The sequence below is a fragment of the Lytechinus variegatus genome, chromosome 2 (assembly GCF_018143015.1).
Source record: "Lytechinus variegatus isolate NC3 chromosome 2, Lvar_3.0, whole genome shotgun sequence".
Lineage (NCBI taxonomy): Eukaryota > Metazoa > Echinodermata > Echinoidea > Temnopleuroida > Toxopneustidae > Lytechinus > Lytechinus variegatus.
Window position 1 is genome coordinate 2,335,822 of NC_054741.1, and position 18,303 is coordinate 2,354,124.

At 38.0% G+C, this 18,303-nt stretch overlaps 1 protein-coding gene across 1 annotated transcript; it reads right to left on the reverse strand.

Annotated features, from left to right (window-relative positions):
• Positions 1–4,512: 4,512 nt before the first annotated feature.
• LOC121407053 (ATPase WRNIP1-like) lies at positions 4,513–18,086 on the reverse strand. The gene is made up of 8 exons (XM_041597969.1): positions 17,999–18,086; positions 11,395–12,564; positions 9,966–10,160; positions 9,139–9,371; positions 7,832–8,049; positions 6,904–7,059; positions 6,004–6,083; positions 4,513–5,346 (listed from the first exon to the last, which is right to left on the reverse strand). Exons 2-8 carry the CDS (start codon positions 12,466–12,468, stop codon positions 5,077–5,079), a joined length of 2,226 nt encoding a protein of 741 aa, XP_041453903.1. The 5' UTR covers positions 12,469–12,564; positions 17,999–18,086; the 3' UTR covers positions 4,513–5,076.
• Between the last annotated feature and the right edge of the window lie 217 nt (positions 18,087–18,303).

Sequence of the window (18,303 nt, forward strand, 5' to 3'; positions counted from 1 at the left end):
AGATACTGAACCCGACTAATACACATGAATTAATAATAATAATATAGGTTATTTATATTGCGCACATATCCACCTTGTTAGGTGCTCAAGGCGCTCCTATATTACCCGGCTAAGCTAGGCGTTCATAGCGCACACAGCTTTTTAAGGAATTACTTCCTACCGGTACCCATTTGCCTCACCTGGGTTGAGTGCAGCACATTGTGGATCAGTTTCTTGCTGAAGGAAATTACGCCATGGCTGGGATTCGAACCCACGACCCTCTGTTTCAAAGTCCGAAGACTAATCCACTGGGCCTCAACGCTCCACATTAATAAAGCTTCATATCTTGTATGTTAACTTGACTGGAATTAGTTAGAGCATACTCATTTAAATAGTACTCAATAGCACAGGCTCAGTTTACATTGTTATATCGTGCAATTGAGATTGAGAACACATCCCAACAAACCCCAAATAATATCTATTCTATAATGGATCAAATATACCAGAGATTTCAGCCGATATGACAATGGCAGTTTCATGTTATGTGCTTCAGGGCAGTATTCACAGTAGACCTTGTGCATATGACATCATAATCTCAATAGCACCCTCCATCAGAGGATATAGGGATATGTGTACAAAGAGTAGTCAGAGATGTGCCAGATGCGGATCACAAATGCATGCAAGGCAATGAGTTCAGCCTCTAAGATGGCGGCATGATGATGTCAATGCATAAGGTCTGTAGATGTTCAGTAATGGTTCTTATTTTAAGCAGGATCCAAATTTGCAATCATCTGTATAATCTTACAGCCCTTCATAAAATAATATCATAAAAGCTCATATACACACAGCACAAGAAAGCCCAGCAACGTTTTACATTCAAGGTCAACGAGAAATGAGGCATTCGTCCAAACTCCAGAAGGTGGTGTACCTTTTTCTCTTGCAGGACGATATGAAACTAGTTTTAGGCAAAATAATTGTCCAGAGTTGTGCTGTCCAACTCGACATGACTGAAATTACTAGTTTTATAGACTTGAAACGTAAAATCTATACTCAGTAGCATCATTCGAGGTGATTTTGAACACTAATAACGTCGCTCAGCTTTGTTGAAAAATATGTGATTGACGCTATATGCATGAAAGAACAATATACCCTAAAATGCTCTTACATCTTGAACTGGTCACAAACCTCTGTCATGAATAACATTAACTTGCCTACTTAAAAAAAGGAGAAAGATCTTCAGCTGCAAAAATCATAAAAGCCTTCCAATTGAGACAAGAATGGAGAAATTGATTCATTAATTACAAATAAAATGGCAATATATTCATAGTTCATCTACATTTGAAATACAAGTAAAGATCAGAGCATATGTTCAGCAGGGGAAAAATGACTATATTTGGCACAAAAAAAAAACATACTTGATATGTTGATTACTGATTGGTGTAAAATGAATGGAAGGTTTCGGGAAGCTAGCTATAATATCTACATCATATACAAAATATAAACATTTCATTCTATTCTCTTCTGGTATGCTACAAGGAACTTTCTCTTCTATATAATGACATTTCATTAATCACATGCCTAGTCTTAACGATAGACAAAAATCTATTCACACATAATAATATTCTGTTTCTTAAAGGTCAAGTCCAAATCAGAAAAATGTTGATTTGAATCAATAGAGAAAAATCAGACAAGCACAATGCTGAAAATTTCATCAAAATCGGATGTAAAATAAGAAAGTTATGACATTTCAAAGTTTCGCTTATTTTTAACAAAATAGTTATATGCACGAGCCAGTTACATCCAAATGAGAGAGTCAATGATGTCACTCACTCACTATTTCTTTTGTTTTTATTGTTTGAATTATACAATATTTCAATTTTTATGAATTTGACGATTAGGACCTCCTTGCCTGAACCACAAAATGTTAAGATAATGGAATTCCACGTGTTCAGGGAGGAATGAAACTTCATTTCACATGACAATGAAGAGAAAATCAAAATATTTCATATAATAAAATACAAAAGAAATAGTGAGTGATGTCATCAGTTCCCTCATTTGCATACCGACCAAGATGTGCATATAACATGTCATAACTTTCTTATTTTACATCCGATTTTGATGAAATTTTCAGTGCTATGCTTGTGGAATTTTTCTCTTTTTATTCAAATCAAGTTTCTGTTGGGGTGGACTTGTCCTTTAAATATATCATTTGTGTAAACTGGACAAGAGTATGTTCTTCCTGGAAAGGCCCATATGATATTTTTACTGAAATTTTGCCCTGAATTAATATGAATTCTTAGTTTTCCTGTATTATCAATGATTTAGCAATCACACTTTGTGCATCTATCATTGTGCCGCTCAAGCCCAGCTTGCACTATTTGGGGCAACAATTGCAACAAATTTTTGCGGCCTCCAAGTGCAACAGCAATGTGTGCAACAATAAGAACAATAGGCTCGAGACTTTCTATATGCAACAATGCATGCTTTCAAAAGAGGTATATTTCATACCTTATGTCGCAATGATTTAGAACATTCCAAAATCAGCAACGCACTTGCTCAGCCCTATGCAATAGAGTATATATTGAGCATATTTCATTTCATTTTAATGAGTGGGTATGACTGCCTGTATCTGCATTCGGGCAACGTGCAGCTGAATTTACATAGATTTCCTTAATCACTATTTGCTTAACAAAAGCAATAATCCACACATTGCCACTCTTCACCCATCTGCGAAAGCCTTTGTAGTATGCCCAGCAATTGAGTTTGGAAACTCTTATTGGAATGCTCCCCAGGGAGAGGAGAAAGTGCATGCATTGTGAGTGGGAAAGCCAGGATCTGATGACAGGGGTTGTAATACACACATGCTTAGAGACGTGGTTTCAATGTAGGTCTGTATAAAAACAGAATGATATCACTTATCCAACACTACATGGATACTTGACTTTGCATCACTGATATGGGTAGGGCCCATAAGTCCTAAAGTCTTTAATTGGTTAGTATGGACTACTCAAATGAGAAGCATAATTTATGGAAGTCATATAAGTTTTGAATTCATTTTAAAACGAACAGCATAAAATTACAAACAACCATCACTTTGCACAATCGATATGTCTTTGCATATTGTTTCATGTGGTAAATAAAGGTGTGTTCTCATAGACATGCAAATTTATTTACAAAGGATATGAATTTAAAAAAACACGAAAAGACGAAAAATCTGTATATTTCTGAAAAAAACAACACAGATTTGTTAGTTCTAAATCTAAAACTTCTGAGATAGTTCTGAAAGGCTCATAGATTTTTGCTGAAGTCAAAAATTCTACTGAACTTAAAACAAGTCTGATAACTTGATGACATTCGATGATCATTAGGTGTTCAAATACGAATGGAGGATTTTTTTTTTTTCCTATTCAGAATTCTTATCCCTTGCAAATGAATTGAATGGCCTTAGAAACATACATTCAAGAGTTTGAATATCATTTTGCATCAGTGATGACTCACTACAATTCTTGTGTATCAAGCTAGATACATATACTTTTCAAACAACTAGGATAACAATGGCCCCAATTGTATCAGAAATGTTGTTGAGATGCCTGTTTCCACTGCAGCTAACTTAAAATAAAGTAACTGCTAATGAACAAAATATCTTGGTTCACCACTGCATGTATGTACTAATCATGGCAAAAGCATTTTCTTGCTTATTGCAGGAGAAGCTTAGCATTTGATTAGGAGGGGGAGGGGGGGGGGCTGATTTTTACAATTAATCATATACAATAATCATTGCAATCAATCATATAAATCAACCCCACAATCAATCGCTAAGCTTTTATGTTACAGGGCTCTGGTGTAAACAGTCATAGCAGCGACACAGGGGGTGTTACATAACTTAGCTATTCATAAAATGATGCACAATTTTACAAACGGCAATGAATATGGAATGCCATGATGAAAGTTTCTTGCAGACCGTTTAACAAAGTCTGATAACACGTATGTTTACTAAGCATTTTAGTCAAATTTGGGAAAAGTAACCATGTTGTCTGCACTAGGAATTTTTATCAATGTATGTGTATTATAAAGTTGATATGATTATAGATGTTGAACAATCCATTTGGCTTGCCATAATACAATTTTTGTAAGGTTATTTTCATTTTATTAGCTATAGGGCACACATGAGTATTACAGACCCCCATTCACTCACGTGTTATATCATAGCTCATCAAAAAATGATTAAAAATCAATCCTTCGATAGATTTTGCTTAAATTCACTGACATTAGTCACAATTAACAGTACATTAAGACTTGATATGTTAATCAGGTACTTGCCCAGCTCAATCAAAAGTAATCAAAAGTTGAATAGCCTGAAATAAGACTAACCATAATTTCGGCCAGTTCATTGCCAGAAAAACCAGAACTGCATTGTGGGAAATAATAATTAAAATGAAATACAAAAATGCAGTCTAGCCTCCCCAAACGCCTGAATTATGAAAGAGTATGAACATAGCATTATCTCTATCGTTTTTTTTTTGATATACAAACATTTGATCTATTTGTAATGAATTATTTTAATCAATAAAGTCATGTGATCTTTACTTACACCTGTCCGGCATGCTTCGCGCGCAGATGAATTACTCTCGTGTGCCCTATATGTAACATCCCCCTTCCAGTATGTTTACTTGGTACTGCATACAAGACAGTGGTTTTAGAACTACCATGGGGTAATGGTATATCATACAGAACTTGCTTTTACTGGAGCCTTTTCTCCACAAGTGTTTGCTTTTTGCCTTAACATTAAGCAATTGCAGGTTTTTATTGCTAGGGACCATCAAATTTGTGAGAGCCTGTCAACCTATGCAGAGAGACCGACAATCATCATCGGTAAAAAGTAAAATGGTAAAAATTTGTCAAAACTACATTCGTATTCAAAACTTTAAAATTCTAACAATCATGGTTGGTTGATTCATCAATCATATTAGCCCATTAATACCCCTTTCAATGCCCAACCTCCCCCCTCCCCCCAAATCCTTCATCTCAAATCTAGCACCACAATTTCATGGCATCTGGCGTGTCCATCTCCAAAAAGTGTTCCTTGTTCAATAGCGCTTACGTCGACATGGAGAAGAAATCGAGTCCCGCTAAGCTTTCAGGCATGTACCCCTGATAGCCCCCTGCCATAACACGCCCCTTGCCCCACCCACCCAGGGTGTTACGGACCAGCTGGTACTGGGTAGCTGGGGTCTGCAGGTGGAGGGGTACGGGTGGGGTTGGTCCCTGGTGATTCTTGAGACACTCCTTAACGCGGCTGTAGGCTGTGGGTACCTGTCGTGACTTGGGCGCTCTTGATAGGTAGATCACGCAGTGGGCAAGGTTCAGCTAAAAAAGAAAAAAAGGGGAAGAGACAAAGAAAGAGAAAAGATTTATGATTATGATAATGACCATGCTGATGATGTAAATGATCATGATGAATAAAAATGATTGTGAATGTGACAGTGAGGATGATGAGAATAATAATAGTATTGTCATCACAAAAATATTTTACAAAATGCCTTTGTAAACTACTTAATATATCAGAACATCTCTTGGTGCTTTACGGATAGACTAATACCTCAGTCATCCTGGGTTGCAGGTTCCTAAAGTATGCATTTCTCCACTCCCTGGGAAGCATTCTAACAAAAATTATCATGATTACTTTGATAATGCTAATGATTATGATGATGACCATCATATTTGTGTGTTGTGTGTTGGTAGAGTGTCCATCTTGCAACCGGGAGGTCGTGAGTTCAAACCCCAGCCGCGTCAGACGAAAAGATGTTAAAAGATGGGAGTTGCTGCTACCCTGTTTGGCTTTCAACGATTGAAGGGATAGAGCTACGTCGATCTGGCGCTGCACAGTTGGCTGCCAGGCCCACATCAATTGGGCAACAATAATTTCTGAACCAAATCTAAATCATATTTCATTACGAACAATAAAATATGGATTTTCAATTTTTTAAAAGGTTTACAGAAAATGAACATTGTACATAAACCTACCTCACACTCTGGCATACCAATATTTTGACAAGCTTGGTAGGTTGCAGTAGCATGGACCAACGCTTGGGAATCGGCTAAACCTGTTAAAAAACAACATCAGAAAAAAGACTGATAGGACATGACAAATACATGAAAGGAAAGCATTTCATAAAGTAATTTCTAACAAAAGATTTTCACTGACAATAATCAGCAAATGATATCCTTGCATTAGTGTTTAGGATTCAACCTTCACATTCAATGCCATACCATTATTGTTATGTATATCAGAGTCTGGGACTGCATAGACTATAGACTCCATCGCACTCTACCTAGCCAACAGGTGGAACATTTTTGTACTGGGCGGGTTGCCTTACCTAGCAACTTAGCTTCATTATCAGCAAATAAATCATACAGGTAGCACCTATCGGTCAATGGGTCTTGAGTGATAACAGCAATTTGAAATTTCAAGCTAAAAGTTATGGACAATTGTGTTGCAAGTCTTTATGAGAGCATCAACATCATGAGAACGGACATTGAGACCTTCCTGAAGATTCCTGCATATAGTCATTTAAGTCAAACTGTAAGTTGAAATTATATTGACTTTCTGTTCATTTTGTATAATAATTTGCATTCACTGAGAGTCAAGGTCCCAATAGTCTCTTTGAAGTTGAGAAGAGAATGAAGAGTGTGTTTTCATCTTGAATACAATCAATGTCATCAGGTGCAGATCAGAATATTACAGGGAGTGATTTGACCCAACAGCGCCACTGAGGGTCCAGTATTTGACATAGACCACAAGCCTCCTGGATATAACAAATGCTCGGATTCAATGCCAAAGTTATGCTCAACCAATCAAATTGCACAATTTCAGTAGCTTATAAAAGTAACTTGTAACAATATCAAAGAAGGATTGCTCCTTACCAATATCTTCACTGGCACAGACCACGAGCCTCCTGGCAATAAAGAGAGGATCTTCACCTCCAACAAGCATTCGTCCCAACCAGTAGACGGCTGCGTTGGCGTCCGAGGCTCTTATGGACTTCTGCAGGGCGGAGGCACAGTTGTAGTGTTCTTCGCCTAAAAGAAAAAGGCAAAGGGTTCAAAGGTCATGTTGACAAAAGAGAGACAGAGGTATGGATCAAGGATACTAGTTTATTAAGGTGAAAATTATGATGATCAGAATTCCAGTTTACATTAAAGGGATTGCTTAAATTCATTCAGGATCTAATTCTTTTTCTCTTTCAGTTAATGCTGTAATCATACTTGCAAACCTTTAGGTCGGATAGGAATCACCTGAGAATTCAAAGCTAATAGGTCACTACTTACTGCAATAATAATTACTATAACCATATGCTATGTTAACACTTTCAGCCTTTTGAGGGAAATCACATTTTCATTATTGCAAAGCATGTAATGATGCTCATGAAATACAGTTGTCAGATTTTCCTCTAGATACATTACTGCATGCTCCAACAGCATACTGGCTGCACACTTCAGGTTGTTGCAGACTTCCACAAAGTTATTCTATCCCTTCAAAATAAGAGCTAACTGTCCTCAACTAATGTTAACAGGGAGAGCTTTCACAAAGATGTCTGCATGACTTTTTAAAACAACTGGTATTACATGTTCTTTGGTGCTGCATCCACTTTAAATCATTTCAATTTCCATTAGCTAAAGTTGCTTTATGACTGTCCAACTTGACTGTGGCTAATAAACATGTCAAAGCAAAGTGGATAATTCACAAAATTTGATTAGGGTTATATGTGAATTCAGTCCTACTTAGTTTGTCAGAAGGGCAAATCTAACTATAGCAAGCATTATACACATGGAGAATATCATCCTTACTCACCTGATTTGTCATAACTGATATGTGACCTCTGCAAGCTGTCCTTGATCTGATCAACAGTGATGACATTTGACCTTTGAACCTTGGATGCAGCACCCAGTTGACCTGACGAGCCCTTGGCCACATCCAGGACCATCTGCAGGGAGTTGAGGGCTGAGCGTGCGTCACCATCGCACAGGTTGGCAAGAAGGCATAGTGCTTGTCTCTCAATCGAAAAGGTTCTAGATGAAATAAGCATTTGTTACAAGGTACACAAACATTATGGTTATCTCTCTAAGAAGAAAGACCTACATAACAAACCAGCTGTGTGCAGCTGGTAAGAATCCTTTTATAACACGCTCCCGCGAGAAGCAGACACAATTTATGGACCTCCTTTTTTCATGTTTCTACGTAAATTTCAGAAAGCATGAACAATATTGCATGGATTTTTAATACTTTGGAGGGTGATTTAGCACTAATCCTTATCTCTAGTTTCCAAAACTTTTTAATAGCACGTTTTACATGGTTTTTTAGAGCATGTAATTTGCAACAATGAAGGTGCTGATAATTCAAAAATGTGTACATAGATCATGCTTTGGTCAGTTTTTCCATCTCTCTAGTTCACCTTCCTCTAAAACTTTGGGCAATTTCTGGTGAAAATGAAAGAATTCTTTGTACCTCTTAGATTTCATTAAAGATTTTCAACTTTTGAGGTATATTCACATCATTCTTCAGGCATGGGGTAACTGCTAGCTTAAAAAGAAGAATGTGAGTTCCAGTGTACGTACCATTTTTTTCATATCATAATGAACTGAAAATGAAGGTATGATGGAAAGTTACATGGGTTATGAAAGAATAATAAATAGGGTTTTACACTAAGTTATTATCCTGCAAGATCTATGACTGGTTAAAATCTCTTGATTACCATATTCTCCAAGACTCTCAAACTGACAAATTTGAAAGGCCCTTCGGACAAAAAGCAAATTATCCCATGCTATTTTGTGCATATTTGGCCTACATAGGTCCTGAAGAAAATATGTGCCAAGTTTAGTGAAAATGACATGGATTTCATTTCCACTGTGGATTGTCCAGAATACTCTTACTCAAACAGGCAAATCAATTAGTCAATATTTTTATCAAATATGGACTTTAGTTCCTTTTGAAAATAAGCCAATGATCAATCTACCAGAGATGTAGTCAAGTCCGACCTCAAGGCCACATTTTGCCCGCCTAAAGCCTCATCCCAAGTCACATGTACAAAGTCTATGGGAGGTTTTCTCCAGTGGCTTCATGACTAACTAGCCTCGACTAATTCCCTGTTATCTACTTACTCCTGATCAGAGGTTGGCAAGGCATCCGACACCCTGGGATCTTCAACGATGCCGACCTGACAATCCTTGAGCGCCCTCTCCAGGATCAGCATGATGCTCTCGGGACTGAGCTTCTCCAGCACCACCACTCGACACCGACTCAAGAGGGCGTTGTTCACCCGAAAGGAGGGGTTTTCGGTTGTTGCTCCGATCAGGATGATGGTTCCGTTTTCTACATGCAGCAGGAAGGTGTCCTGTAAAGATTTTTAACGAAGAGACAACTCTTTAGAATTCACTGTGATGAAAAGCTCAACGTCAAAATGTCTTTCAGTGAATGGTCAGTCACACCAACTGATCAAAACTACTGCATTGTCTGACGATACACCATCAGTTGGTTCTCCTTGGTGTGACAAAGATGGAACATTGAAGAGATCAGCATTTTTGTCTAACAATGCAAAATACTATGATGGGGCTCAATTACACAAACCTGTTATATCATGATGAATTTCATGACCATGATAACTTTGCAGCCTTTGCAACCATTATTTGCCACTTCTACAAATTTATTCAGAAACATTGCAAATTTTCGGATAACAAAATTTTTGGTGACATTGCTCATTACTTTTAAATTGGCAACCAACAAGTAGTCAAGTACGCTGCATCATACATACCTAACTTACATGATGAAATGCTCTTCTACAGTGTTTTGTGACTATCACCCAAATGTCACTTTCGGGTCACAAATTCAACATCTTGCTTCAGATAATCATAACTGCACTACCTTAATTCCAGCTAAACATAACACCAATCATATTAAGTTTGTGATCATAATGTGAAAGTTACTTCACCTGTTGTGTTTTATTGAACCGATGGATCTCATCTATGAAGAGAATTGTCTTCCTCCTGTACATCCGTTGTTCGTTCCGTGCAATCTCCACGGCAGACTTGACGTCAGATACGTTGCTCGTCGTTGCCGAGAACGTGATGAAGCGGTGGGTGTTTCTCAACTTAGCTTGCCTGGCTATGACATTGGCCAATGACGTCTGTACATAGCAATAAGTTTAAGATTAACATTTGTAGACACGTAACTACATCTGGGGAGTGTTTCATCAACATTTTTGTCAGACAAGTTGTCAGATCTGACATCTTTCTCTGACTCTGATTGGCTGTGAGGCACTGTTACTATGGTAACTGTCGGATAAAATGGGACTTGTCGGATAAAACGTCCGACAAGTCCTTTCATGAAACGCTCCCCTGATTTGCGGCATTACATTACCTGGTCCACTTATAAAGTGCAGTGTCCCTATTAAGCTTAAAAACTACCCTGCACTTTACAATGCACATGTAAGTTATCATTGCAAAACTAAAACTCAATGATGATCCAGGTTATTTATGCATATTTTTTTCAAGGTAAGAAACAATTGGCACTCACTCATCAAAAAATGGCCACAAATGACCTACCATGCATAATTTCATTCCTGAAATACAAATAATGCCAAAATTTTGGTATCATATACTGTACTTTCATAGTTTCATTGCATTGTTAATTAATAGGTTATCAATGGGATGCTGGTCAAGAAAATAAGGTCACCTATAAATACCAAAATTGGAATAAAAAATGGTATTTTCTGTGGCCTGAAAATAAACTACCATGGCCTGACTTCATACTACTATCTTGGAGTAATGAAAAAAGTGTTGTGTTCTTTCTTCTCATGTTTCACTGCCAGCATACTACAGGATAAGATACTGCAAAATAGTCACTGACAAAATTATGAAGGTTCAACAAGGGATTACTGCCACATTGCTTTAAAGACATTATATCAAACAATGTTTGATATAATCACTAACATCAATGTAAATCAAGAACTCTGCACAACTGCAAGAGATTAATTATCTTATGGAAATACGCATCCGATTATCAAACTAATTATAGATTGTAAGAAACTACCATGTCGTCATCACATTATTTCTGGATCAGTGACCAAGTAACATACATGTAACACCCCAACTGCAATTGTATTTCTAATCTTACAGATTCCTAGATTGCTCTGGCTCTATGGGGACATGTACTACATACATGTATTCTGTACATGCTGTTAACTAACAACAGCTAATATACAACCAGACATTTCATTTGCATTTGTTAAAGAAATGGCATATAATTATATCATGAGAGCTTGAAAATTTACTTTTGAAAATTCATAAAATGATTCTGATGCTATTTCACTTGAGATATCATGGCCAACCGTAAAGATGGTGCATGAATATTGTACTTACTTTTCCGCATCCAGGTGGACCCCAGAAGATCATGGAAGGAATGTTACCAGCATCCAAAAGACGACGGAGAGTCCCTGTTGCACCGAGGGTCTTGTTCTGACCTATGAGAGTGTCCATTGTATAAGGCCGCATTCTTTCAGCAAGGGGGCGAAAATCGGGGCGTGGTTGAGAGGGCGTCGTTCCAAAAGCTGGCTTTGTGCTTTGCGTCGTCGTTGGCGACTGGGCATTTGTCTTTGCTGTTGGTGGCGTCTGGATTGTCGTCCCCTTTGCGATGGCTGGTGGAGTCTGGGAATTAAACTTCATGGCTTGATAGTTTGGACTTGTTGATTGTGCATTCTGCCGTGCCCAGAAGGACTGGCTCGCTTGTTTGGGAGATAAGCCGGTAAAGGGAGACTTCATGGCTGACTTTTTAGGGGACTGACTTGAAGAAGGGGATTTATTTTTGTGAGTAGGTGTGACATTTTTATCGTTAAGAGTTGTCTTTGAAGGAGTTGTTTTGTTTGGGGTGCCATCTGTTGACACTTTCTTTTTTGCCACCTCCATCTCATCAGCATCAAAGTCAAACACATCATCATCATCATCGGCCTTCTCCTTATGTTTCCTTTTACGCTTCTTCTTCTTCTCACCTTTGATCGTTGACTTCTCCCGTTTCTCTTTCTTGGTACTACTCTTCTCTGACTTGGTCCCCTTTTCAGACTTGGCCTTTTTGGGAGTGCTCAGTCCATCTCCACTACTTGATTGAGTGGAACTCTTCTTTGACTTTTTCTTCTCCTTCTTCTTCTTTTCAGATTTGGGTGTTTTCTTTTCCTCCTTGGTTTTATTTTTTAGAATGGCTGCCCACTCGGCATTGAGCTGTCCTGGTTGAACCAAGGGTTCAGTCTCAATTTCATTATCGCTTTCTGCATAAGAGTCCTGCTTTGACCTCTTCCTAGGCGGGGAAGAGTCTTCCTCCTTAGATAAGCACTTATCCAGATGGGTGTTGATTGCCTGGGGGCTACAGTGACGTCCACAGATGGGACAAGCAACTGCATTCTTGCCTGGGGAACCAGCACTCTGTCTTACTGGCCTTGGCATAGTCAGTTGATTTTGATTTCACCCAAACTGAAAAAACAGTTAATTTGATGTTACCATTAATGTGCTGATCCCTCCTTGTATGCTCTTCACTAAAACCTGGATAAAGAAAAATCAGAAAACAAATATATGGTACTCATGTAACAGGTCAATGTTATCTTGTATCACAGTCCATTCATATCCACGTTGCAGAAAGAGTTGCAAAATCAATCACAACTCTAAAAATCATGCGCAACTTGATTTTCAACCAATCAACAGCGCGCATTTGGGACTTGCGATTGATTTTTTGACTTGCGTTTAAACTTTAAACGCAACTCTTTCTGCAATGCGCCCCAGCAGATACCAAGTTTTTCAATTTTTCACTGGTCCGAACCTAAAATATACTGTTCCCCCAAAATAAAGAAAAACATTAAAGAGTTTATTTTGCTGTCATTTATTGCTTATTGTTACCCCACCCCCAGAAAACACAACTTAATTCACGAGAGCCATTTCTCAATTTCATAGAGCCAAATTTTTGAGACGCCAGATCCACAAAAGAGAGAAAAAATATCATGTGCATCAGTTAGACAAAATTTTTACTGGTCATGTTGGACCAGTAAATCTGGCTATTTGAGAAAAATTAATAGCCCGACAGCAATTTTTTAATGGTCTGGGACCATCGGACCTGTACCAGTGTCGCGCACTCCGCTGTCTCAAGCCAAGGTAAGTTGTTCTAACCAAAGGATTGACTATTTGTGCACCATTTCTGCCATCTAAAGCCAAAGCAAAAAAACTACCTACATCGAGGATATGCCTCTGTAACGTTGGCGAATCCGGAGAATGAAAAAGAAACAAGATGGCGACGTAAACATCACACAAGTTTTCCCTTTCTTTTCATATTATTTTTCTCGTTTTTTTTATGAATTCTTGTTTAAATATGAAATCAATATTGTAGAAATGTCGGAAATGAAGTTGTATCTCATTTACATGATTTAGGGCTAGATCTTTTACTTTTAGAAGTAGAAATCTCGGGGGCCAAACTTTCAGTTTTTCGTGGTACACGCACATGAAGGGATGCAATTCCTGGCTCCGTGGAGAGTAAACATACGTTAATTAATGACTTTTACTCTCTAGGCACCTCCTGGCTATGTCACTATGTCTGTACTTTTTAGCCTACACTGTGTAGCAGTGCGTTTCATCACTCTAGGCGACACCGCAATACTTACCCGTGTTAAGAAACTGAGACTCCACTCACGCGCATTTGGGCAGCCCTAGCTTAGAACTAAGCTTTCTTTCCGTAAAAAATCTTTATTCTTATGATTCAATAAATGTTAATGAATATATAATTACTCTTAAATCGGTACTCACCGGTTCTTTTCTTGAATTTTCTGCCAAATTCCCACGCTTCTGGCTTCAATTCTGCGATGGATTCTGTTGCCATAGACAGCTACACATGCAACTCTATTTATAAATGGAGCGCCCCTTACGAGAGTTGTTAATGCCGCGGAAAAATTGTTAGGCATTTTGGCCTGTGGTCAAGGCGTTCTTTTGTTCTATTTTTTTTATAGGTATGAGATCGAAATCACAGCGACTATTCACACTGTTCCATAATGATTCCGAAAGGAGGTGCAGCACCCCCCACCCACATGGGCGCAAATCCCAGGGGGACACTTCCCCCTAACCCAAAATAGTAGGGGCACATTATCAAATGTCCCCCTACTATTTTTGTTCTTTTATATATGATGGAAAGAAATAGGCCTACATCATTTAAATCGAAGTAAAACATGTATTTTGGACGAGACGACCTTCTTTTGGGGGTGATAAACCTTCCTTTTTGTTTTTTTTTTGTTAGTTTGTTTTTGTTTTTTTTGCCTGTTTTCCAGCCCCTGGTCCCCTACCTTAGATTTCCACCCTTGCCTCCCACTACTCTTGATATTGTTTGCGAATCTGTTTTGTAAATTAAAGGGGAATTTCACCCTGATAAAAAGATGATGAAAATATGAGAAAAATCATTTCAAAATATCGATGAAGGTGTTATTTGACAAAAAATGGAGTTGATAGAATTTAGAATGCTTGATTTATTGTGACGTCTATAACGAGCAGTTGCTCTATCCTAAATATAAAATGCCCAAATTTCCCATTTTTAATGGTCCGTAACGACCCACTTTTTTCTTTTTGATAACAAGTATGAATTGATATAGGCCTACTAAAATGTACCATAAAAATCATTATCATGTATTTCTTGATATTTCATTTACTTTTTTACCATAATAATAGCTGCTTGCAAAGGCCTACGCCGTCACAAAAAAAACCGGGGGCCGGGGGGGGGGGGCACTTAGCCTACATTGACGAGTGGATACCATGCGCGACCAAAAAAAAACGTAAAAAGGATGTCCTTTTCACGATAGGGCACGTTACCTACGTAACGTGATAAGGGTGTCAAAAACAAAAAAATAACGAAAAAAGGGTATCTATTAATTCGCTAGGAAAACCGTCGTGTTTAGGGTCTAATTTGCGGGGATGATAAAACAAAATCAAAATGTTTTATAAAGGATGTCCTTTTTGCTCCAACACTTCGTGTTTAGAGTCCGATTTGCGCGAGGTGTAGAAGGTGGGGTCGTACTAAACCAAATAAGGTAAAGCCGACGACCGAAGGACCCGTAACAATAAAACATTCCTGTACTTGTTTAGGGGTTCATTTCAGGGAATATTTGCCAAGAGTATCGTTTTGTTTCCAATACTTGTTAAGGGTAGGGTTTCACACGCCAATACTTGTTAAGGGGTGCATTTTCAGAATATGGAAATTACGTGTTTAGGGTGCTTTTCGAGACCCCATGGTCGCGCATGGTATCCACTCGTGAATGGAAGTGGCCCCCCGGGCAAAAAAAAAATCTTACCTTTGAAAAAGATTGGTGGGGGATGGATTTTCCTCGAACGCATACCAATTTTTTTTCTGCTATTTTCATAATAAACTTTAAATGAATTCAACTTTGCACTACTTAATTTTTTCAAAGACAAAATAACAAAATTACATCTCGTCATCATCATCATCACCACTATCATTAGCATCACCATCATCATCACCACAACCGTCACCACAACCATCATCATCACCAAGATAATTTTCATCATCGTCATTGCCATCATCATCTTTTTTTTTTCTTTATTTTTTCCCCATCCCTTCTTCTTTTTTTTTTCTTCCAATATTCCTCCTTTTTTTTAGAGCGGCACACCGTCATGCTCCCTCACTGATTATCCGCCTCTATATGCTTGGTGTTGTATAAATTGGCGGATACCTGAATGAAATACTGAAGAGAAAATAAGGAAAGGGAAAAAGTAAGAAGAAAAAGAAGATGAGAAGAAAAAAAGAAAGCCAAACAAATGAAACAAAACAATGTCAAAATTTCGTAATAAAGTCTTCTACATGTACGTCAGTTTAATAATGATGTTTTCATTGAAATGAGAACAAAAAAAGAATTGAAACCATAGGCGGCGGAAGCGGGGACGTTCCCCCCTAAATTTGCTGTTGACCTTTTTTTTTTGCTTGTCAATTTATTTTCCTACGTCCCCCCTAAAATGTTTGGGTTGAGAGCCTTTTTTTTTGCTTGTCAAAATTTTTTAGGTTGTCCCCTCCTAAAATTTGGGGCTTCCGCCGCCAATGATTGAAACAGGACTACATTATAATATAGTGTAAAGAAATAGAGGGAAGCTCCGAGACAATAAAAAGGTTGAAAAAGAAAAAAATGTGAAAACACAAAGCTCTCACACTTTGAGCATAATAACAAATAATAACAAATAAGCGAGGACAAGTAGCTGAGGGACCCCCCCAACTCTCTCTCTCTAGTTATCTATCTATCTATCCGACTCGATTATATAAGAGAAGAATTTACTTATCAAAATATTATGAGCAAAAAGCACGAGCTGATATTTTTTATGAATATTCAAAACTGATAGAGAGACGCAATCGAATTATTCGATTGCGACAAAATTGATGATCTGAGAATTTATTGTTTTTAGGAATTCATTAAAAGCATAAAGTTGATCAGCATTAAAATATGGCAGGCGCAACGCATGAGCTAAAGCTTTATAGGCATACACCGATAAAAAAATTTAAGTATTTTTGGTAATCATGAAAAAAATTGATATTTCATGAAAGAAAGCTCAAATCCCGAGGAGGAATATTCTTATGAATTGACTTTAAAAAAAACTGTGGTAAGCCCCATTTAATATTTGATTATAAGTCGAATAAAACTGTAAAAGCTGACAAACGTTCGCGTGATATTTGGCAACCTCCCCCCCCAAAAAAAAAAATAAATAAATAAATAAAAAATAAAAAAAAGTTTTTAACTATAATAATGATCGAAGGTAATTTTGTCTCGCGTAGAACTGGACAAATGAAAAAGATTGTCACTAAAAAAATGAAGGTAATTTTGACCCACGTAAAATTTGGCGAGCCCCCCCCCCAAAAAAAAAAAAGGAAAAAAGGTTTTAACAAGCAAAAAAAGGCTAAAAAGGAGAAAGAAGAGACAAGAATAATTATGAACGAAATATCCCCATTACAAATAATGCTGTGATCATCATAAGGGAGGGGTCGCATAACTAGTATGAACAACGTATTTAATTCCAAAATATTTACTACAAATCTCAATAGGGGGATCGGGCAGAAATGCTCACCCCCACCCCCACCCCCCCCCCGATCCGCCACTGATTCCAATCAATAATGATATTTATCTGCAATACTGATACTTTGGAATCAAGATACTGAAGATTGATACGCTTTACATAAATTATGAACGTCTGACAAAAAGATAATCTACCGATCACCTGACCGATCAGCTGACCAGTTCGCGTATCACTTCGGAGTTGATCACTCGTCGCAGCTGTGTGGAACGCTCACCGAAAATCAACAAAAAGGGCCTGAAATGTAAGTTTAATGATAATATATTTTAATTTGAACTACTTAATTAATACTTTTAATGTCTCCCAAACAAATGAAAGTCATATCACGTAACTCCAATTTGTATTAAGGCGTACATTTACCAAAGTCTTGGGTTGGAAATCAGAACAGCATTGTCTAACCCATATTTTTGGGTAATGTCGCCTATGAGGTCCATACATGTTAATGTTTGGACCTCATTGGTACTAGGAGTGGCGTTTCATCAGTTCATTTTTAAGCCGGGCTGAGCCAACGACATTGCACAGCAAATTCAGAGTTTCGCCTTTGGCAAGAAAGTTTGGAAACATTGGAATGTTTGAGTATAAGAAAATGGGACTTGGTACCTCTAGCATTACGACACTACTCTACACCCGGCACCGTCGGCATAAATGTAAATAATGCACGTGCACTGAACCCTGCAGCATTGATTTAAGTCACAGCAAATTTGGTAGCATGTGGGACTGCACTTAAAAACTTGGAATTTAATCGGCTAATTTTCATAATATTCACAATTAATTTGCTCATCTGATAATGTATAAATAGTAGCCAATACAACAAATAACAATCATGAATGCATTTTCATAACTTTGATCACGATTAAAGGGCAAAATTTCTTACCTTTCTTGGACGCATTCACTAGTGTAGTGCACACTGCACAGCGGTAAACAAAAGAACGGAAGTGATTCAAGTTTCTCGAGCTTCGTCGCCCTCAAACGTCCCTGGTAAAAGTATTATCCGTTGATGAGGAGTTAGCACCATCGATAGGCTGATCCAGGGGCCGGGCGAAAGCGGTGCCTCCCCCCCCCCCCCGGGCCCCCATTCCTTATTGGCGGCGAAAAAAAACGAAAGTAGAAGAAAAAAAGAAGGGGGAAGAAGGGGAGAAAAAGAGAAAAAGAAGAGGAAGAATAAAAGAGAACGAAATA